The sequence below is a fragment of the Bubalus kerabau genome, chromosome X (genome assembly GCF_029407905.1).
Source record: "Bubalus kerabau isolate K-KA32 ecotype Philippines breed swamp buffalo chromosome X, PCC_UOA_SB_1v2, whole genome shotgun sequence".
NCBI lineage: Eukaryota > Metazoa > Chordata > Mammalia > Artiodactyla > Bovidae > Bubalus > Bubalus kerabau.
The window spans coordinates 92,754,446-92,778,780 of record NC_073647.1 but is presented as its reverse complement, the minus strand read 5'-3'; the positions used below and the strand labels follow the sequence as shown (position 1 = coordinate 92,778,780).

General features: G+C 37.4%; 2 protein-coding genes across 9 annotated transcripts in view; both read right to left on the bottom strand.

The window, feature by feature from the left end:
- HDAC8 (histone deacetylase 8) overlaps nt 1–24,335 on the bottom strand; it is a 239,528-nt gene that overhangs the window by 130,856 nt on the left and 84,337 nt on the right. For 4 of the 8 annotated variants that reach the window (XM_055564946.1, XM_055564950.1, XM_055564948.1 and 1 more), the window contains exons 8-9: nt 9,503–9,675; nt 6,977–7,071 (exon numbers count right to left, since the gene is read on the bottom strand). The exons of 2 other annotated variants lie outside the window; for them this stretch is intronic. In XM_055564946.1, the coding sequence (XP_055420921.1) occupies nt 6,977–7,071; nt 9,503–9,675 (268 nt within the window). Of the gene's footprint in view, nt 1–6,653; nt 6,740–6,976; nt 7,072–9,502; nt 9,676–24,335 lie in introns of all 8 variants that reach the window. 2 more of the 8 variants (XM_055564945.1, XM_055564947.1) reach the window with 1 other exon arrangement.
- The window catches only part of RPS4X (ribosomal protein S4 X-linked), a 236,677-nt gene that overhangs the window by 191,272 nt on the left and 21,070 nt on the right, over nt 1–24,335 (bottom strand). The gene's annotated exons all lie outside the window — the stretch shown is intronic.

Here is a 24,335-nt window from a genome sequence, read left to right as displayed (position 1 = left end):
CAGATCTATGTGATGCTAGATTTTTCTCCATATACTTTAACAAAAATAATGTCAAAACACATTGAATTTAGAAGCAGGTATGAGAAGTCAGCTGTCATCTGTTATATGTTACAGAGATGTGCAAAAATGTATAGCATTGCTATTCTTCTCATGAAGTTTCTTCTTCTTTTGGAAAATACAGTTTTTCAAAACTCACAACATGTTATTTGTGCTAATATGCACAGGAATTATTATTTTTATTTTAAATGAATAAATACTTTAAAATTTAAAATATATAGCTGACAGTTTAAGGAATATAAAGCAATGTATCATGGTATTTATAACATATGCAAAAGTAAAGTATATGACCACAATAGCACATGAAAGGAAAAGGGAAAAATGGAAGAAGACCGTCACAGGACGGTAGACTATGATAAGTTGAAAATGCATACTGTAAAGCCCAGAGCAACCACAAAAAATTAAAACAAAAAGTTATAGCTAATAAGCAAATAAAGAGGGTAAATGGAATCCTAAAAATACATGTAATTCAAAAGAAGGCAAAATAGAAAACAAGAAATAAAGAACAGAGAGGACTAAAAGAAAACAGAAAGATAGACTTAAACCTTAACATGTAAATAATTTAAAGATAAGTTGTCTAGGCACTCCAACTAAAAGGCAGAGATTGTCAAGCTGGACAAGAAAATCATGACCCAACTATATGCTGTCTATAAGAAATCCATTGTGAATATAAAGACATAAATAGCTCAAAAGCAGAAGGACAGAAAAAGATATACCATACTATCATAATGAAGCATGACAATATTAAAATCAGACAACGTAGACTTTAGAACAAGGAATATTACCAGAAATAAAGAGGGTTATTTCATAATAGTAAAGGGGCCAATTTGTTAAGAAGATATAACAACCCTAAGTGTATATACATTTAATAACAAAGCTTCAAAAATAGATAAAACCAAAAGAGACACAACTAAAAAGAAAAACAGCAAAATCCAAAAACATGGTTGAGATTTCAACTCTCTCAGTAACTGACAGAACATGCAGACAAAAAATCAGTAAGGATATAGAAGACAATACTCTCAACTAATCTGACCTAATTGATAATGATAGAAAATGCTATCCAGCAACATCAAAATACACATTCATCACAAACTGCATGACACATTCACCAATATAGATCATATGCTGGACTGTAAAACAAACTGCAATAAATATAAAAGAACTGCAATTATGTAAAGTATGTTCTTTAAGCAGAACAACATTAAAGTTAATATAAATATAACAATATCTGGAAAGTCCTCAAATATTGGAAATTAATTTTTAAAAATAGACACATAAATAACCCATTGGTCAAAGAAGAAAATTATAAACTATTTTGAACCAAATGAAGAGATTATATCAAAATTTGTGGGATGCAGCTAAAACAGTGCTTAGATGTAAACTTGCAGCATAAAATACTTATATTAAGAAAGAAGAAAGGCTTGAAATCAATGAACTAAGCTTCTACTGTAAGAAACTAGAACAAGAACTAAAAAGCAATACAAATAAGTATTAATAGAAAGAAGGACATAACAAAGATATGAGCAGAACTAATGAAATATTAAAAAGAAAAATAAAGTCAATGAAATTAAAAGCTTCTTCTTTTAAGAAAATACACTTCAGTAAATCTATTAAACTGCTAGCTAAAATGATGAAGAAAAATGGGGGAAAAATTAGCAATGCTAAAAATGAAAGAAGGGACATCACTATAGCTCTTATAGATTTAAAAGAACAATAAAGGACAATTATGAGTGAATAAGCAAATTCCTTGAAGATCAATTATCAAAAGAAGAAATAGAAAATCTGACTAGCCATACAACTATTAAAGAAATAGAATTCATAATTTAAAACTTTCCCACAAATAAAACTCTAGGTTCAAATGTTTTCACTGATAAATTCTATCAAACTTTTAAGTAAGACATAGTATCAATTTTATATAAACTCAGAAAACAGAGGACGTAGGAATACTTCTCATGTCATTTAATAAGATCAGCATGGCCCTGATATCAAAAACAAAGACATTACAACAACAAAAAAACAGATCAACATGCCTTGTCAACACAGACCAAAAATCCTTGACAAAACTTGAGCAAACTGAATTCAGCAATATATAAAAAGGATAATATACTATGACAAAGTAGGGTTTATCCAAGGAATGCTAGGTTAGTTTAACATTAAAAAAAAGCAACAATTAATGCAATTTTCTGTGTTAACAGAATAAGAGGACACCATATGAAGAAAAAGCACCTGACAAAAACCAAGACTCATTTGTGAGAAAAATTCTCAGTTAATTAGGAATAGAAGGGAACTTTCTCAATCTAATAGAAGATATTAAAAAAAAAAAATCCCTACCACTAACTTCACACTTCATAGTGAAAGATTAAGTGCTTTCCCCAAACAAGCGGGAACAGACAAAGATGTTTATTCTCACCATTCTATTCAACATTTCATTGGAGGTCCCAACCAGTGTAATAAAGCAAGATAAAAAAATAAAAGGCATGAAGATTGTAAAGGAATAAGTAAAAGTCTCTTTAGTCGCAGATGACATGTTTGTATACATGGAACATGCGAAGCAATCTACAAAAAATACTAGAGCTAATGTTTCAGCAATGTTACATTATTCAAGATAAATATAAAAAATCAATTGTATTTGTATTTCTATATTCTAGCAACAAACAATTGGAAATTGAAATGAAAATATTTATAACTACAGTTATATATATATAATATCAAAGTCACAAAATACTTAGGAATAAATTTAACACAATTTGTGTAAGATCTGTTTACTGAAAAGTATAAATTAAAATTTGAAATTAAAGACTTAGGTAGGGGGAAATAGCAAATCCATGGATTGAAAGAGTAAATATTGTTAAGATATTATGTCTCCTCAAATCAGTCTATGGATTCAGTGCAACCTGTAGATTGCAATGAAAGACTATTTTATATTAGTAATACATACTTTTATACAAATCCACTTAATTCTTTTCAGTGACTGTATGTATTCTTTGAGTTATGCCTCATATGAATGAGGCGTAACTTGTCTAACCAGTCCATCAAAAAGTTTGTTTAAATAAGTATTTTTTGTTCACTAAATTTTGTTCATAAATCTACTTTATGATTCAAATATGTAAACATACCTGATATACATATATATATATATATATATGAATATAACTGTCTATAATATAATTGTCTTAATCTGGCCTAGATCATAGGATCCAAATTGTATTATTGGCTTACACAGCATTCTTATATATAATAGTCCATAACCTTATTACATGTACCGGGTGATTTGCTAAATTAGCCATGAACTGGACTTTTTATGGGATCCCATGTCATCTTTGGGCTTTCTCTATGGTAGAAATACTTGGGCCAGTCATATGGGCAGGGTCCATTCCTCTCATTTTTTCCCAGCTGGGCCCAACTCTTCTTCCAGCTGAGATTGTCTCTTTATTCCATGCCTGGCTGGCCAACCTGGCACTGCAATTCTTGGGCTGGAACTAGTTCCTTGATCAGTGACTTTGGGCATGGCTGATTTGGTATCTCATGAGGGTTATGACTGAAATTTCACTGCTAATCACTTCTAATATGTACCTTCCCAACTCTCTTCATTGGTGATCTAGTGTTTTCCCATAGATACATCTATTTCCTACTGGGATATCTGGTACTTCTTGCAAAATGGGTAGTTGCTACTGGGGTTAAATAGTTACCAGAAAAAGGCTAGATTATGCTTCTAATTCTTCCATCTTAAAAATATGTTTTCCAGTATGGATGTTCAGACACTTATTATTCAAACATTGATTCAATTGTTTATTCAATGAATACCAAGTTGCTGGGTGTTAACACTCTTATGAGCACTGAAAGGGAATACAGACAACCAAAACCACAGATGACCAAATGAATGGTACAGACTTGGGTGTTATAGGAGTATCCTTGAACCTCTTAACAAGTTTGACTTTTTTTTAGCTCTCTCCCTTTTGCAATCTATCTTCCATACTCTACCGAGTAAGTTTTCTAAAAACCGAGGCTCATTTGTTTTCACAGAAAAAAAAAAAAAAAAAAAAGTGTAAGCTCTTTAGTGCATCATTCAAGGCTCCTCACACTCTGGCTCCAATTTCCATTCAAGCCCTAATCATTCCCACTCTCTCTTATAAACCCTGTGTTCTACTACTATATCAAACTTCTCCCTGGTCCCATGAAGCACCAGGTCCTTTCCAATTTCTATTCCTTCTGCTCATAATGCCTTTCCATCTTCTTCACCTGGCAAACTCCTAATCAACCTTCAATATTCAGTTAAAAGTCTTGGTGAAACATTTCCTCTGTGCTCCTCATCTGTCCTGGGTTGAACACATTGTTCTGTTCTATTAGACGATGAGAGTTTTGAGGACATTGAGTTTATCTTGTTGATCTCTGTAGTCCTGAATCCAGATTTGAATAGGGCCTGGCAAAGTAGTATGGGCCCAATGAATTTTTGGTAAACGAATGAACGAACAAATGAATGTGAAGGAAAAGCTCAAAGGGCCTTGGTATATTTAGGTAAGGGCTTTTTAAAAGCATAGGACTTTAAGCTGGACTGAAGAAGACCGTACAGAGGTAGGAAAAGGGCATCTGGAGGAGGAGGATTATTATCCTAGGAGACAGAAGAACAAAAGCCTGAGACTGAGAGGGAAGACACTGAGGGTGTTAGCCAGCAGACTGCAGCTGCCTGCTGCACTGTCCTGACCTTTTCACTGATTAGATTTCTCAATTACATTTTCAGCTCATGGAAGGCAGGGTGTTTTGTTCACTCCTTTGTATGCCCTTTATATTTGATGCACATCTCCATAGCCATTGTTCCTACAGTCTTGTGGTTCTTATTTTGTCTTGTAATATAATTATTTGTGTATTTACATATCTCCCCAGTACTCACACTCCCCTTTATCTCAGGCTGTTTGAGATAGGGGATGAGGTCTTAGTGTCTTTGTCTCTTTCAAGACACCTAGTCTCTTTCAAGACACCTAGCATAGTGCCTGGCATACAACGGGTGGTCAGTAAAAAAACGGGTAGTTTTTTTGAGCTACCATTTGTTGATCTGATTATAGAGGACTGAAAGGATATTTCTGTGCAACTGTGTATTGTGGCAGAAAACTTATATATGCCTTTATACTGTGTGGGCTTTTTTGGAGCAATTTTCGTTAAAATGCTATCTTATTGTACCTGGAAGACTGTCATTTCAATTTTCTTCTTTGTTCCCTCTTGGATGACTCACATCTCTTATACCAGAAGGATATGACAGAAGGGATTTGAAAGAGTTTGGACAAATTTATGAATGACAGTCATAAACGTCTGGATATAAGAAGTTGTTAGGCGCATACAAACAGGAAGGAGAAAACTTGCATTTCAGAAATGCCTATTTTGAGCCAAGAACTGTGTTAAGCACTTTACATACATTATATCTCATTTAATCTGGCAGACTATATCAGTATAAAGATAGGACGTGTCTATCTAGAAGTCCAAGTCCACTTTCAGCCAGGCATCTCCTAAGTACCAGAGGCAGTATTCATCTTCAGTAAAATTTTATCAACCTTTAAAGATAGGTGAATCTATAGATTTGCATTTTTTCCTGGGAACAGGACACTCATTCTCAATTCAGGCTTCTACAGCTTAAAACTTTGTTTTTTGACATAACTTGATCAGTTTTTAAAGTCTCAGTGCTTTAAATTACAATGCAATCTGAGATACTCCCACAGCAATAACAGAGATTACACTTGTTCACAAATGTAATTTGTTCACTTACCTTTATACTTCATAAAGCTTCCAAATACAGAATAAAGTTAAGTCAAATAACGAAAAGAGACTTCTATTAACCCTGACACCAGTAAATTGTCTCAAATTATAGTGTGCCTTTTATTTGTATTCTAGACACATTGAGTGGTTTTTCTGAGATACATATTATACCTCATCTATGGGTAGAAGAAAATTGGGAGGGAATTAGTTTAACTTGTTTCTAATTTAAAAAAAAATAATAGTAACTAAAAAAGCATCATGCTCCCAAGTATACAGCTTCTGCATTGAGCAAGAATCAAAATGCTATAACCCAAGTACCATCTAGACTCCTTGGGCAATGCCTTGAGAAGGTGGGGTGGCAGCCATTGATTCATTATTGTAAGTCAGAGTCCAAAGCCTGCAGCTACACATCCTGATCTGTGATAACATGTTTCTTACCAGGTGATGGAGTGGGTGGGAAGCAAAGGGGTATACTTTCAGATAAAGGGATCAGCACACTCATAGTTCTCAGAGAACTTTCTATTACATACACCTCTTTTGAGAAAACTAGAACAGACATCTGTGCTTGGAAAACATAAAGTCCATCTCATATGACCAAAGAAAATGGCAAAAGTTTAAATGACATGTTTCATATTTTGGATGGTTCTGCCCCAAATTTTGTGTGCCGCTAATTGTCAAAAAAATACCAGACCTGTCTTGGTAGTGGTTATGTGTGTTTTTTTTAAATTTTACATCAGCCAAAGAAAAGTGAGAGATCAGGACTACCACCAAAGAACAGAGGTGCGACATACTGCCTATAGGACATTTTAAAGATAGAGGAGAACCCAGTTTCTATATTTGAAAAAAATTACCTCTTCTGTTTTGAGACGAGAGGATGAAAATATACACATATTCCAAAGATTTCTTTGTATGAACAGGTGACCCCTTCCCACAGTCTCTGTAATTAATTGAGAGATTAAAGTTGGTTGGCCTTTGAGATCTCTTATAAAAAAAAAAGGCAGAAGGTCTTGGATATTTTGGAACAAGAGCCCACTATTCTGCCAAGACAGTGTGTTATTGTTATTGGAGTGTCTCTCAACAAAACAGTATTGAGTGGTGAGGACGTGATTTTGATTAGGTGGAATGACTCAGCTCTTCCCCTTAAAGAAGAGAGGACTGTCAGAGCCTTACTTACCTCATGATCTGGGATCTCAGAGGATAGTGTTTTCCCTAGGATGACCCCGGTCAAGTATGTCCAGCATCGAGCCGTGTTGGCAAGGTTATAGCCTCCTGTCTCCATCAAGAATTGTGAAGTTAGGAAAGAATAGTCACAAAACAGCAGGAGAGGAAAGGGGGGTAAGGAAGGAGAGAAAAATGTTTTAATAAAAGGGCTAAAAAGATAATTCTAACTTGCAAGATTATACCTATGCATCTTTAATGATATTTTTGAACCACTTAGTAGGCAGACTTAAGCGAACCAATCAGGCCATGCACAGTGTGGAACTGGGAAGTCCAAAGCCTACAAAGATCCAAAGACTCTCATCTCTGAATGAATATGCTCCAGAGGACTCCAAGCTCCTCAATTCCACCAAGAAACTTGGATCTTTTGAGACGACCTACTCAAAGTAAAGGTTTCTGTGATGAATTTTGCAACAATTCTATAAAATGACTGCTAGATGTGATTTGTAGATTAAACCTATTGGCAGATACAGCTGTGGAAACCTCCAGGAAAGAGAAAAGGAAAATGCTGACAGAAATAGACTTCCTTCTTTTCATATCAGCATTCCTTTTCTCCACAAAACACAGGCATAGTGCAGAAATCAAAGAGAATAAGATGAGGAAGGGAACTATTGACTGACGCTCTGACCCACCTCGTCAGGTTCTGTCGCAGTCACCCAGCAGCCATGTTATACTGGCTAATAATCAGCATATTTTTGTGCTGAATAGATGTGTTCTGCCATGCAAGGGCTAGAACATTGGCCTTTAGCTAAATTCCAAGAGTGTAAGGATAAAATGGAACAATTTCCTAACCTCAGAGGGTTCTGCGGGGAATAGAATCTGGTCTATTTTAGGTAGGGAGACCATATCATTTATCACCCACAATAGTACATGTTTAAGAGTAAAAAGGGACACTATTAATAATTATACTGGAATAACATGTATAAATTGAGACATATGGCCACCCTTTTCTTAAGCCTTTCTATTCCGTGTAAGGTCGGGGATGCTGGGGCTTCTGCAATGTATCTTTTTGGCTTCATTGGAGTCCACTGAAGTTTGGGGATGTGGCCCTCTCTGCCAATTGTCTATGTGATATTGGGGCTTGAGAATTTAAGTGAAATAATATCGGTATTCCTTTAAACATTCCCAACATGGAAAATCTGAATTGATCAGATCAGCTTATTGGGTATGATTATTTGATTTCAAAAGGAATCCCCATAGGTTTTAGGTAGCAAGTTCTCTCTGGCATACAATATAATTTGCAAGAATTCCCACTTATGCACTGGTATTTTTAGGAATACACATATTGCATAAGAAGAGTTATATATTCTAAAGCCAAGACCTGGGGCTGAGAAAGCAAAGAGGCTTTGAAAGTTCTAAAGTAAAGGCTGTAGCCTCAAACAAAAGTAGAATTCACACATCTGTATGTTGCAGAAAGGGTTTTCTTTTCTTCCCTCTGGGCCTACCTGTATCATAATCACTGTCTTTAGTGCTGTCAAGGAAAGTAATATGTCCGTAGTACTTATCAATGTTATCTTTTCCCTGAGTTGAAGTTAATACATTTCTTGCCAGCTTTTCAGAAGAGGTTGTTTCTTGTAAGCACCTTCAATTTCAATCTCTCTAGGGTTTGAGGCTGCCAAAAGACCATGCTTGTGCATTTGTGTTGAATTCTCACTCATTTTCGTAAGGCCTCCCCACAATCTCCTTTAATTTGGTTTTTACAACAGGTTGACAAACAACAAACTATTAGCACTTCCATAATACATACACTTTAAGCTCAATCTGCTTGACCATGTTATTTTAACACACTAATCTATTCATTTAACAAAATAAAGATTGTGCCAGATAGAAGGTTCTAAGCAAAGCACCATCGAAGGTAGCTCAGGTTTGTGTAAATGCTTCTGTTGAATAGACTCAGCTTTCTGTTGGTTAAGTACTACAAAATATAAGTATACTTTGAAGGTAAGAATGCCCAAGAGATGCTTTACATCTCTCAATTTTGCTTTATTGTAACAAATCCATGCTTTTTTAGTGGGGAAGAAGTTGTTCTTGAATTCAACTTAGATATTCAATTAATTCATGTGTTTATTACTTGTATGTGAGTAGGGTTAGAATTTTAGTGGTATCTTTCCAAAAGATAATGATTAGAACTGGGAATCAAAGGTGATCCTGAGAGAAGATGGATCAAAGTCCACTGGGCTCAACATCCTCTATTTTAAATAAGATTTGAGGTCACCTTTAACCAAAGCACCTTTGCTTCAGGAATGGAAACTTAGACTTCAGAGTGCCAAGGAGTCAATGCACATGCCAGGCTGAGGAGAAATGTGTCAGAGTACTTCCTTATGCTGAACCATGAAGGTGGCAGAATTCATTCACTCAGGCTTGTGGACCATGGGCAGCCTGGTATTATCCAATCTAAGAAAGCCAAGTTTCCCTCAGTGTCAATGGACAAAACATGGCAAAAGGTCAACAAATTCTCCTGGTGACCTTCCTTTGTACTTACCTCCTCCCAAGATGAGTGTTGCCAACTCCCACTGAAGGATGTACTTAAGACATTTGCCAATTCCCACTGGAGTCATGTTAAAGGAACACATGGGATCCCCAGCTATTGTATCAGCTCCCAGCTGTAAGACCACTGCTTTGGGATTAAAGGCTACGTACACTTCCTTTAGTACACTGTGGAAAAGAAATAGTAGATAAAATGTCAGAAAAAGATAGGTCTGTTTGGTCTAAGGTTGGTCGTGAGGGTAGTTGGAGGTATAGCTGAATCAGCAAATAGTGAAAGGAAAAAACCCAACTTGTCAACTCATCAAACTTTCCATCTAAAAGGGGTAAATCAGACTTCATGTAAATTATACCTCAATAAACCTGACATACTAAAAATTTCCCCCCACCTCCATCCTCACCAAGGACCAAATTTGCTTTTCTATTTTAGAACTCAGATTTCCTTTAAATATCCATTGTAATTTAATTTCAACAGCCACAGGACATAGTGCACACATTTATGCTATTTTCAATCTGTGAAAATAGGACAATATACTGAATGAATGATTATTTCTGATAATTTAAGATTTTAAAATACTTGGAGTTTATCACCTACTTATCAATGAGGGCTGGTGAAGAGAATTAAACTCTTTTTGAAAGCATAGATGTTATCAGCTTACTTTTTATTAGGCTAAAGGACTTCTGGGTTATGAAATACAATCCCCCCTCCAATTTGTATGTAACCAGAGTATTATAGGGAAGGAAACTGGAACAACTGATCCAAAACTATAAATCTTAAAGCACTCCAAAGAACAAACTGTAGTGGGTAAAATGAACATAATTTTGGGTAGAATCATTCAATGCTATCAAATCAACCTAAGAGCTTTTTTCGTTTTTTTTGACAGAAGCCTTAGAGATGAAAAGGAAATTATCCCTGTGACAGATGACCTTAGTCAGGCTTCTAGCATTATCATTAATTGAATGTTGACAATGTCCAGAATGCATTCCTAGGAGTTATAAGGTCCCTGTTCTCAAGGGGCTTACAATCTAGCTCCTAGACAAATGCCAGTCCTCGAGGGCTTGAGTAACTCTTACAGAGACATACAAACAAGTGCAAATTAACATACTTCAGAGTTGAGAAAATGCAGAGTCAAAAAGTGATAAAAATGTTGTAGTTAATGACCCCTTCATAATCAACATGTCAAATTATACCAGTGGAGTAAAAACAGAAAAATCCCAGATTCTTCTGAAACTGCAAAAAGAATGCAGGGATATGAAATGCTGTCCTCCAAAATTCATATGTAACCAGGGCATTGAAAACTGCTCAGCCACAGAGGCATTCTTTGACTCAAAAGACCAGTTTGTTTTGATTTCTCATCTACGTAGACAAATATTCAGTGATTGTGGAGATATAAGAATATTATAAAATTTATGACATATGATCCTTAATACAGAAATACTCGGGCCTATTCCCTCTTTCATGTGCTTATCTCCTGAGTGCAGAGGGAAGATAAGCCACCTGAATAGTTAGCCAACATTTGCTGAGCAGCTACACATACAGAGCACCCTATTAGCTGCTGCCAGGAGATACAGAGGGAGGCATGATTTCTGTTTTAAAAGGGTTTATAGCTTGATGGGGAGGATGGGGAGGCAAGCAAGACTAATGCTTTTTTTAATTTCATGCATTCCCTCATTTTGCACACATTTTCTGAGTGCCCTCTGTGTATCTAGTATGTAACTGTACCAGATGCTTCAGGAAAAGAAAAAGATGAATATGACACAGTTCTCATCTTCATGTAGCTCAGAGCAGAGGGGGAACTTGGACTATGTTAATAAATAATTAAAACACAACGAAAAAAGAAGTATCAGAGATGGCACAGAGCAGGAGGCAGAGTAACTCTTGTGAGGTCTTACAAGAGGAGAAGATATACAATGAGCCACCTATCAAAATGGCTAAAATGAAAAACAGTGAAAATATCTATTGCTGGTGAAGATGTGGAGAAACTCGATCACTCATACCTTTTGGGTGGGAATGTAAAATGGTACAGCCACTCTGGAAAACAGTTTGGCAGTTCCTGTCAAAACTAAAAATGGACTTGTGGACTTCCCTGGTGGGGCAGTGGATAAGAATCTGCCTGCCAGTGCAGGGGACATGGGTTTGGTCTCTGCTCCAGGAATGAGAAGATTTCACATGCCGCGGAGCAACTAAGTCTACAAACTCAACTATGGAGTCTGTGTGTCACAACTGCTGAAGCCCAAGTGCCTGCGGGCTGCACACTGCAACGACTGCGCCTGCGTGCTGCAACCAGTCTCGGCATCTAGAGCCTGCGGTCTGCAACGAGAGAACCCGGTGAGAAGCCCACGCACCACAAGACGAGTAGCCTCTGCTCGCCGCAACTGAAGAAAGCCTGCATGCAGCAACGAAGTATAACAAAAGATATATAAAAAAAAAACAAAAACCAAAAGATATAAAAACATAAAATGGCCTTGCCATACAATCTAAAAATTGCACTCTTGGGCATTTATTCTAGAGAAATTAAGACATTTTCATATAAGAATTTGTACCTGAATGTTCATAGCAGCTTTATTTTTAACTACCCAAACTGGAAATAACTCAAATGTACTTCAGCCAGTGAATGGGGAAACAAACTGTGGTACACTCACAGCACTGGAATATTGTTAATCAATAAAAAGAAATTCTTGATACGTACAAAAAACATGGATGGATCTCAAGGGAATGATGCTTGGTGAATAAGACCAATCTCAAAATCTGTATAGCATGATTCCACTTATATACCATTGGTGAAACAACAGTTAGAGAGATGAAGAGATTAGTGGTTGCCAGGAGTAAGGGATGAATGTGGCTATAAAAGGGTAGCATGAGAGCCTTGTGGTGACGGTACAGTTCTATACCTTGATTGTGCAGTGGTTGTGGTTATGCAAAGCTACATGTGATAAAATCCCAGAGAGCTACACACACACACACACACACACACACACAAATACATGTATAACTGGTTAAGACTTAATATGCTGTATAGATTGTACCAATGTCAACTTCTTGATTTTGATGTTATACTATAATTGTGCAAGATGGCAACATTGGAGGAGGCCATCCTCCAACATTGGAGGAAGAGTGCGTGGGACTCATCTATACATTTTGTTACAACTTCCTATGAATCTATGATTATCTTGAAATAAGTAAAAAAAAAAGACTAGGAAATATTTACAGGCACATGGGGTGAAGGTAGGGGAAGGAAGCAAGGAGGGTTGTGGGGATTATGGGTAAGGGACTAGGTTTAGAGGAGGAACTGCATGAAGGCTTGGAGCAGGGAGTGGTGGAAGTGAGGCTGTTGAGGCAAACATGACTTAGGGCACAAAGGGCCAGATAGACCAGGCAGGCTAATGTTTGGATTTTTACTTAAAGGCTATGAAATGTCTCTAAATTGTACCAATATTTTTCTTAGATCAGTCTCCCAAGGCAATAGAAATAAAAGCAAAAATAAACAAATGGAACTGAGTCAAACTTATAAGCTTTTGCATAGCAAAGGAAACCGTAAGCAAAACGAAGACGACCTACAGAATGGGAGAAAATATTTGAAAGTTACGGACTGACAAGGGCTTAATTTTCAAAATACACAAATAGCTCATACAATTCAATAATAACAACAAAAAAATCAACCCAATCAAAAAATAGGCAGAAGACCCAAATACACATTTTTCCAAAGACATACAGATGGCAAATAGGCATGTAAAAAGATGCTCAGCATCACTAATTATAAGATAAATGCAAATCAAAACTACTTCACGCTGGTCAGAACGGCCATCATTAAAAAGTCTACAAATAACAAATGCTAGAGAGGGTGTGGAGAAAAGGGAACTCTCATACATTGTTGGTGGGAATGTAAACTGGTGCAGCCACTGTGGAAAACAATATGAATATTCCTTAAAAAACTGAAAATAGAGCTACCTTATAATCTAGCAATCCCACTTCTGGACATATATCCAGAGAAAACTCTATTTCAAAAAAATAAATGCACCCCAATGTTAACAGCAGCACTATTTGCAATAGCAAGACATAGAAGCAACCTAAATGTCCATTGACAGATGAATGGATAAAGAAAATATGGTATGCTGTGTTTGTATACGTGCACACACACACACACACAGGAATACTACTTGCCCATAACAAGAATGAAATCATACCATTTGCAGCAACATGGATGGACCTAGAGATTATCATACTAAGTGAAGTAAGTCAGACAAAGATAAATACCATATAATATCAGTTATATGTGGAATCTAAAATATAACACAAATGAATTTAGTTACAAAATAGTCACAGACATAGAAAATAAACTTATGGTTACCAAAGGGGAAAATGGGTGAGGGAAGGATAAAATAGGAGTTTGAGATTAGCAGACATACACAAAGAAGAATATAACTGGATCACTTTGCTATACATCAGAAAGTAACACAACATTGTAAATCACTATACTTCAATAAAAAAATAATTCATTAAAAGGTATGAAATGTCTCAAACACTGTGTGTGTGCATGCACACATGTGCCATATGCACAAGGCATGATTAAATTTACATTTTTAAAAGATCCTTTGATTATAGTGCAAGATAAAGTGAAAGTTATCAGGAGGTTTTTGCCACCATCCAAGTCAGTGGCAGGAAGGCTCAGAGGAAGAGTTGGATTTGGGAGATACTCCTATGGTAGAATCAATTGGGCAATATACACTGTCACACAAGAAAAGCATATGAATGTTGATATCAGTCCTGAGTGTTTGGTGCTAGGGAAGAAGAAAGGATAAAGGAAGGCAGGTGTTACTGGGAGAGTTGTTTTAATAGCAGCCAGGAAGGAAAATGAGAATTCTTTTTTAAATGAGTCCTCAGGGCTTTAGATGGGTAGAGAAAAGGGTAATTAGAAGCTTTGAAAAAGGTGGGGTATTTTGTTCACAGTGTAAACGTCAAAGCAACTAGAAATGAGGACAGCTCACCTCATGTGAGAGGACTAATGGTGGACACTCAAACTGAAAATTGGAAATTTTCCTTTGGTTTGATGCTCAAATGGGAAACACTGAAGTCTGAGACCAGTACTGATGCTATTCAAAACTAATGCTTATTAGGAACTTTGATTTTTGCTGTTGCATGCAAGGCCAAAGAGAGGAAGACTGGAGGTAAAGATATTGGCAAAAAGGGTCTTAAAGCATTCTGAGCACAAGAGCAACAGGAAGCATAGTGAGGTAAATTTGGAAAAAAATGGAAAGGGTTAGGTGACAGATTGGTTGTGGTGGGGGTCAAAGAAGAAAACATATTGCTCATTCTTCCAGAATTCACAGGGAACACAAGGACAGAAATTAGTATATTCCTTATTTTTAACTTCCAAATTGAGTTTTCCTCCCTCTCATCAGTCTCTCCTTTTTTAAGGTCAATGTCATTTGCTTATTCTAAGCAAATACTATCAATGTTCTTATCTACAGACCTATAATGTATTCTTTTCAACTTCCTTGAGGATTTTGGTATCTGGTTCACAATTTTTCTGTCTTTTCATTTCCTTGCTATCATTCTCTGCAGTTCAATATTCATTCACTCACTCAAATCTTGATTCAAGTACCTACTCTTCCCTATTCTGGGCACTAGAGACATAGAAACAAGCAAGACTCTAAGAGTTCCTGGTCCAATAAGGGAGGAAGACAGGAAAACAAATAACCATGATAAGTGCTACCTTAGTCATTCATTCATTCATTCAAGAAATGTTAATGGAATGCCTATTTGCCACGCACTAGGTTGGGCAATGAGTTTACTACATTGAACAAGAGAGAGATGCTGCTTTCCACTGTGGCCCTCCTAGCTCTCTGACATTACAGTTTCTTCACCTTTTGAATAACAGTGATGTCCTCCTGCACTCTGCTTGACTTATCCCTGGGCATAGTCATGCTTTGGAGCCTGATAAGGAAGCACTTGGAATTGCTTCACATCTAAGACTCTGAACTACCTTTTCTGTGTACAGTTTGCCATCCTTCCATGTTTCCTCCATTGAACTTACTCTTTATTCTCATTATAACTCCTGTGTCCTAGTTTTTCTTCTATTTTCAACATCCATCAGCCCACCTTTTGTCCTCACACGTGCTCCGCTACCTGTTTTGGAGAATATTATCTGTCATTTTAAACATACTTAATTCCCTAACATGTTTGTCATTTTAGCCTTATTAATCTTTAGCCTTTGGATAAATCACACTGTCAGAATTTTCAGCTCTGTTCTGCTGGAGAAAGCTGAGAAATCAAACCAATTTCATCTTCTACAGCTTATGTTACAACTCCAACTTAACAAATTCCATAAACATTTATTGAGTGATTAACATGTGCCACTCCCTCTGTGCAGCTTGGCAACTATTTGCTTCACCTCCAATTGGTAAACAACTACATTTCTTGCAGCATCTAGTCTAATTTTTTAAAAATACAATTATCCTGAAAGTAAATTCTTCATGTTAAAAAAATCAAACATAAAAGTCTATCAAATAAAAGGGGAAAAAAATCTCCTTTTCTTCATCTTTACTCTCTCTCCAAAGGTAATTCCTGATTCATTACACATAGTTTCAATCAGCTCAGTCAAGGATCAGAAAAAGTTTGATATATATCTTTCCAGATCAAACTTTTTCTGCCTTATGCTTGAGTAAGCTAGTCAAAGCTATGTCTAATAAATGCCTTCTTCTACCTCTTTTCTTTACCTGAAAATGTCTTCCCTCATATTCCTTCTCTTTCTTGAGGCTAATTTTACCAGCTGGGCACTAGATCCTATTTCCAGTTGCTCTAAGAGCCATGTATCACCAATGAGATCTTTCACATCTTTAGTCTCTGCCTTCCTACTGATTCAGTTCCTTTAGGTTACAAGTTGTCCATCTCTTTATCCTGTTTTCTTCATCGCCAAATTTGTCTACTTATTGGCTACCTATACATACTTCTTGCAATCCCATTTTTTATCTCACTGCTCTCCTGAAATTGCTCTCCTGAAGGGAGAGACTAGACCTCTGTGTCATGATATCCAAAAGTCTTTTCTCTGTAATCTTTATCAACTTTTCAGGACCAACTGACAGTGTATACTGCTCAAAGATCTGCAGCTGGTCATCATCAATGGCTGTAGCTCCACTAAAAGACTTAAACAAAAAAATTTTTTTAAACCTTTATTGATATTCACATACCATACAATTCCCTCATTTAAAGTGTACAACTTAACAGATTTTAGTATACTCACAGAGTTGTGCAACCATCACCACAATGAATTTTAGAACTTTTTTTTTGTTGATTGCAGCACAAGACTTGTGGGATCTTAATTCCTCAACTAGGGATTGAACTTGGGCCCTTGGCAGTGAGCATGTAGAGTCCTAACCAATGGACCACCAGGGAATTCCCTGGAACATTTTTATCATCCCCAAAAGAAACCATGTACCCAACAGCAGTTACTACCCACTCCCACCACTCTTCAACCCCCTGCCCTTGGCAACCATGAACCTACTTTCTGTCTCTAAGGATTCGTCTAATTTTGACCGTTCATATGTGGTCTTTTGTGACTGGCTTCTTTCATTTCATTTAGCATACTATTTTCAAGGTTCATCCATGTATTAGTACCTCATTCCTTTTTATGGTCAAATCATACTCCTTTATTTGTACACACCACATTTTCTTTATTTACCATTTATCTGTTGATGGACATTTGGGCTATTTCTGTACTTTTTGGCTAATATGAGAAATGTTGCTGTGGACATGTTTTCATTTCTCTGAAATACCTAGGAGTTGAATTGCTGGGTCATATGGTAACTCTATATTTAAGCTTTTGAGGGAGCTGCCAGACTGTTTCCCACGGGGACTGCACCATTTTACATTCCCCCCAGCAATGTATAACAGATGAGGCTTCCAATTCTTCCTCCACATCTTCACCAACACTTGTTATTTTCTGTCCTTGTTTTGTTTTTTAAACAACTGATTGTTTATCCATCAATCCTAGTGGGTATAAAGTGGTATCTCATTGTGGTTTTGATTTGTATTTCATTGATGACTAATGATGTTGAGTATCTTTTCACATGCTTTTTGGTCATTTGTATATCTTCTTTAAAGCAATATCTATGTAATTCCTTTGCCCATCTTAAAATTGAGTCATTTTTCTTTTTAATACTGATTTGTAAGTGTTGATATATTATAAATACAAGTCCCTTATCAGATACATGGCTTGCAAAAATTTTCTCCCATTCTATGGGTTGTCTATTACTTTCTTGATAGTGTCCTTTGAAGCACAAGCTTTAAATTTTGATGATTTTCCAATTTATGTATATTTATTCTGTTGCTTATGCTTTTGGTGTCATGTCTAAGAGAGCATTATCTACTTCAAGGTCATTAACATCTACATCCATGTTTTCTTCTAAGTGTTTTATAGTTTAAGCTCTTACATTTAGACTTCTCAGGCTATGTGGACTTAATTTTTGTATATGGTGTGAGGTATGGGTCCAAATTCACTGTTTTTGCATGTGATTCAGTTGTCCCAGCACCATTTGCTGAAAAGACTGTTCTTTCCCCATTGTCTTGGCACTCTTTGAATAAAATCAATTTACTGTACATATTTCTGAACTCTGAACTCTATTCCACTTCTCTGTATGTCTAGCCTCATTGCCAGTACCACACTGCTTTGATTATAGTAGCTTTGCAGTAAGTTTTAAGGTTGGAAAGGGCTCCAACATTGTTCTTCCATTTCAAGATATTTTTGGTTACTCCAGGTTGAATTTGATATAAATTTTAGGATCAGGTTGTCAGTTTTTATAAAGTCATCTGTGATTTACAGCTCCATTTTCACCATTCTGAACCTATCATCCTATTTTTTCTATTCCTTATCTCTGCTAACAATACTTCATCCTTTCAGTAATCCATGTTCAAAACTCCTAGGCTCTTTGTAATTCCCCCCTTTCCCTGCTCCTCTTCAGTTACCACACTTGCACCAATATCTCTCCTATTGTCTCCTTTCCACTCTCATGGCAGTACTCTAACACTTATGACCTCCTTGTGAATTACACCAATAGCTTCCTAATTAATTTCTCTGCCCCATGTCTCTTCCCTCTCTAATCTATCACACACATATACACACAGACACACACACACACAGACATCAGATGAATTTTCCTTAAGGAAGGTTTTGATCAAGTTACTTCCTTACTCATAAACATTCAATATTTATCCATTGTTTTTGTGTGCATGCACGCTAAGTTGCTTCAGTCATGTACAACTCTTTGCCACCCTATGGACTGTGGCCCGCCAGGCTCACCCTGTAGCCTGCCAGGCTCCTCTGTCCATGGGATTCTCCAGGCAAGAATACTGGAGTGGGTTGCCACGCTCTCCTTCAGGGGATCTTCCCAACCGAGGGATTGGACTCACATTTCTTAGGTCTCCTGCATTAGCAGGCAGGTTCTTTTCACTAGCACCACCTGGGAAGCCCTTCCACTGTCTTTAGATGATGCCTAAAATTCTTAGCCTATGATTCAAAGTCCTTCATGATATGATTCCAGCCTACCTGTTGAATCTTATTTTCAGTAACTCCTTAACCCATATTATTCTGTAGGCAAACTGAACAGTCCATGGTTCACACCCCTCACCTTGCACTTTCTTTTTGTCATTCACTTCCTTGCCTGAAAGTCATCTTTCTACATGTCTATAGTGTATCTATTCTTTAAAGGCTCATTCAAATTCCATCTCCACCATGAATAAAAAATGATAATAATAGGAGCTAACATTTACCAAGTACTTTATTAAAAACTGAGCACTATTCTATGTATTTTATATGTATTAGGTCATTTGACTCTCAAAACAATTTATAAAAGCCATTATCATTAATCCTATTCTATAGATGGGGAAACAGCAGCATAGAAAGGTTAAAAAATCTGTAGAAGATCCGTAGCTATTAAATATGAGAGCTGGCTTTTGAACCCAGGCCTCCTGGCACAAGTCCATGTTCTACATCACTACCATATACTAGCTTCCACATTTTACTGTGCTTCGCGTGCTTGTGCCAGCCACTTCACATGCTATCTTGTATAACAGCAGTAGCAGGCATTGCATTATTATTTTTTTAGTGTTGGCCTTCCTGAGCAAGTTCTAATTATACTATACCCTCATTCTAAAACCTTTGGCAATTCCCCAAATGCTTACAGAACATGGTACAAATTTTCATTGCTAAGAATTCCAGCTCCTGCACAAAGTGGTTCCCACCCACTTTTCCAATCTTCTTTGCAAATTGTCCCTCTCATGCACTTCACAGTCCAGAAAACTAGACTACTGCTGTTCTGTGTACAGAGCTCAGCCTTTTCTGACTTTGATCTTGTTGTACCCTCTGCATAGAGCTCTTCCCTGTAATCTTGTACATTTAAACTTGACTCAGATTTCATAAACACATACACATTTATACACTTTGTAAAGATACAGTAATTAGCTACCCTTTAGAAACCAGATCAAATGTCATCTCTTCAATTAAGTCCTTTTCTGAAGGATTTTCTCCCTTTGAGTACCCATCACAGTTTATCTCTTATGGTTCTTATAACTTTCCACATTTCATTTTATTAGAATGTGTATGAATGTGAATACATATGTGTATCTCTCTGTGTATCTATAATTTTCAAATTTCCACTAGCTTCCTTGAGCTTAGACTCAGTACTTTATATATATGAGAGGCATTCAATAAATATTAAATGAATAAATGAATGAAATATCATCCCAGATTGCTTTGGGAAAAGTTTACCTAACCACTGTAACAATTACTATCTACTACACTGCAAATCATTAATTTTAGGTTTTGGGAAAGTATAAAATCACTTACGCAGAAAGGAGGGAGAACACAGGCATCTCATTATACTACATTAGTTACTTCCCTATAAACACATAAAATATGCATTTAAAATGCAATTTTCTTGATGAGAAACCTGATTCCTCAGTATTGAACAGTCTGCTTTTCAGACAAAGCTATGCAAATGAGGAAGAGAAGCTGTGGCAGCTGTTTCTACACGCATTGGTCTGGGGAAGGTGGTTGGTGCTGGAGGTTGATAAAAGCCAGTGGTGATGGCATTAATGATGTTTTTAGATAAGAGGAAAAGCCCAAGAACCAAAGTGTAGCATTATCTCCTTTTCTTTTATTCCATCAGGGTAGATCATAGGCACTTCTATGGAGTGCCTTTGGGATCATTCACTGGTGCCACTTTACCTCTAATACCAGGGGTGGAACCTGGTTTTGCTTTGTTTTTAAATACTTAAAGTTCTAAACCATTCCTCTCAGAACAATGGGATGCCAGAGAGATGGTGTGACAGCTACTCTTAATCAATGCTGGTGATGATGTAGTAACCCAGACTTGGCCCTCTATAGCCAGACCTCTAATGGGTGACCTTCCCAGTAGATTCGTCTCCTGACTTTCTCACTTGCAAACCAGCCTAGACCAGCCTTATCATCTTTATATATTTCAATAAGCATCTTAAACACCCTCTAGAGACTTCCTCAACAGAAATTAAAGAAATGAGGAATTCAAAGTTGAAAAACCAAGGACAGGAAGTAGAGGGAAAGAAGAGAAAAATATTTGCTATTAACATGATGAGCTTCCAAAGTTCAAGAGACTCTTGAGAGTCCCTTGGACTGAAAGGAGATCAAACCAGTCAATCCTAAAGCAAATCAACCTTGAATATGAAGCAAATCAACCCTGAATATTCATTGGAAGGACTGATGCTGAAGATGAAGCTCCAATACTTTGGCCACCTGATACGAAGAGCTGACTCATTGGAAAAAACCCTGATGCTGGGAAAGACAGAAGGCAGGAGCAGAAGGGGATCACAGAAGATAAGATGGTTGGATGGTATCACCGACAATGGACATGAGTTTGAGCAAGCTCTGGGAGATGGTGAAGGACAGGCAAGCCTGGCATGCTGCAGTCCATGGGGTGGCAAAGAGTTGGACATGACTGAGTGACTGAACAACAACAACAGCAACACCCTTTCTATAATAAACATTTTAAAACTATTGCATTGGATGGGATTCAGAGGGGGGATTGCAGTAAAGAATCACCAAGTGAAGTCGCTCAGTTGTGTCCGACTCTTTGCAATCCCATGGACTGTAGTCTACCAGGCTTCTCTGTCCATGGGATTTTCTTCTCCAGGGGATCTTCCTGACTCAGGGATCGAACTCAGGTTTCCTGCATTGCAGGCAGACGCTTTACCCTCTGAGCTACCAGGGAAGAATCACTACTCAGTCCCAAATGGAAGCTACTCAACTTTTCACAGGTATTGTTTCCTCTAAATTCCCTCAATCCTCTCTCAACTCAGGCACTGCAGATTCATTCTGCAAAAACTCAACCTGTGGGGGTTGGGGGGTGGGTGAAGCAGCATATGGTAAATGCCTCGGTGATTCCTGAATATCTTTTACAAATTGTTCAAGGATGCAGGGAACTGGGGTGGGGGCCTCCCTGTGGTGAGGATAAGTCACTTTGTTCAGGGACATAGGTGCCTCTTGGAAGACATTTAATTTCCTATAAGTCTCTCTGCTTTTAGCATCAGACAAACTGGACTGATTCTATTAACATCTTCAGCATATAACAAATGGAACACCCAAAGCTACAAAATAAAAACAAACAAGCCAACCTCAAACCTCTAAACCCCTGACCTTCCCAAACACACAACCCTCACATTGCTTTTGCTTTTTTAATTTTCAAGATGTAGTTTTTAAAAAATATTTTATGGGGATATCTTTTCTCTCATTGCTGAGTCCATTATAGAGAAACACAGATTCTAACTGGCATCTCCTTCTAATATGCCTTGTTGTAAGTAATTCCACTTATCAATTATATGTCACCTTGGAAACAAAAAGGGCCGTGCACTATTTTTAGTTTATTATTACTTATCTCTTTACCTCTTTGAAGTAAACCATCCTCATTCACACGGAGGGCTGGGGAATGAGTCATCCAGAATTAAAGAGCCTTACCAGCCTACAGTGACTCCTCAGAGCTAGAATTAGAATACTAATTCTAATTCAAATCTAGTGCTCTTTTCACTAAACCCCAGTGCTCTTTGGCTTTCCTCATTCTGAAAGGTTTGAGGCCCTAGGAAGCAGAGTATATATTATCTGTGCAGGGGGTGGGGTAGGTGGAGAGGCAGGCTGGTTTGGAGAGCTAAGACAAAACAAACAAACCAAAACCAAACCAAACCAAGTGAAGTGAAAGTGAAGTCGCTCAGTCATGTCCGACTCTCTGCAACTCCATGGACTATAGCCTACCAGGCTCCTCCCTTCATGGGATTCTCCAGGCAAGAGTACTGGAGTGGGTTGCCATTTCCTTCTCCAGGGGATCTTCCCGACCCAGGGATTGAACCCAGATCTCCTGCATTCCAGGCAGACGCTTTAACCTCTGAGTCACCAGGGAAGCCCAAACCAAACCAAACCAAACCCCAAATTGAAGAAGGCTTAAAGAATATGAATCCTAAGTCGCTGTACTAATGACTCTTTATTTGACCTGGGGTAGGTCATTTTATTGCTCTGTAACCACCAGGACCACTCACACAGCACAGACTACATTCTGCTCTGCATCACATTATTTGGCCATATGTGTCGTCCATCTCCTTTGCAGCCTCCACAGCATGGAGGTCAGGGAGAACGCTGCACTTGGGGTCAGACAAAGTTGGAGCTAGCGTTTGCAGGAGCAACTTGGGCAAATCATTCTCTGAACCATCTCTGTAAAGCAAGAATATTCTCTCCTCCACAGGGTTATTATGTGAATTAAATGATATAATATTTGCAAAAGTCTTCTCCTAGCACCAGGCACATGGTAAGCACTCCATAATGTTGAATGAATAAATGAATGGCCTTAAGTCAGGCCCTTCAAGTGCTTTGTTAATTCCTTCAGCCCACTAGGATACTGTTGAGTTCAGCACAGCACACCATAGCAGTGACTTCCTGAATAGTACTCTAATGTTCCCCAAAGGCAGAGAGAAATTTCATAGTGTCACTGCCTGGTTATACCTGTTCTGGGAATACAGTAATTCCTTTTCCAGTGCTTCCAATCTATTACCTTTCACCAAACACAAAATTCACTTTAAGAAGGGGCAGAAACACAAGTGCCTTTCTGTTAGATAGAGGTTGGGAGAATATATTATTAAAATTGAAACCGACTTCTCTGATTTCTTAGCAAAAAAATCAGATTGGAAGCCAAACAGCTATTTGGCCTTTGCAGACCCTGGATAGTGATGCCCTTGGGGGAAAGGAGAGAGTTGGAGTTATTCCAAACTGTAGTTATGACATTTGTGTGTATATTTACTGCCTGTGCTTATGCTCTCTGCATTTAGTTTTTACTCTCTAAGCCTCGAAGAAGTCACAATTTACCAAGAGCACAATTTAATACATATGGGTAGAAATATAGGCACATATCTCTGTTTCTCATTTCCTAATCATATTTTCTACACTCCCTATATACCTGATACTTCTTCTTTTTCAATCTACTTGCTCTGATTCTTGAACTTAGGTAGACAATAATGATTTGTTAACAATAAACATGCCCCTAGCCCTTCCTTCACCCTTCTTTACCCAGGAGGGCCTCCCCTAAGATTCAAAGACAAAATCCTGCCATATAGTTAGCACCTGGTGCAGCTCATCAAAACATAATATCCTTTCCCAGATGATTGGAAATCTTGGCAATGCCGTCACACAACGAGGTGTGCAAGAAAAGAGCTTGTGGATTGATTTTCATCATTAATTTGACATTGCACAGTTTTTGTGGGACCTTAAAAGAAATGCATTTTTATTACTTTTAAGTACTGCACATAGAGTAACTCCAACTCA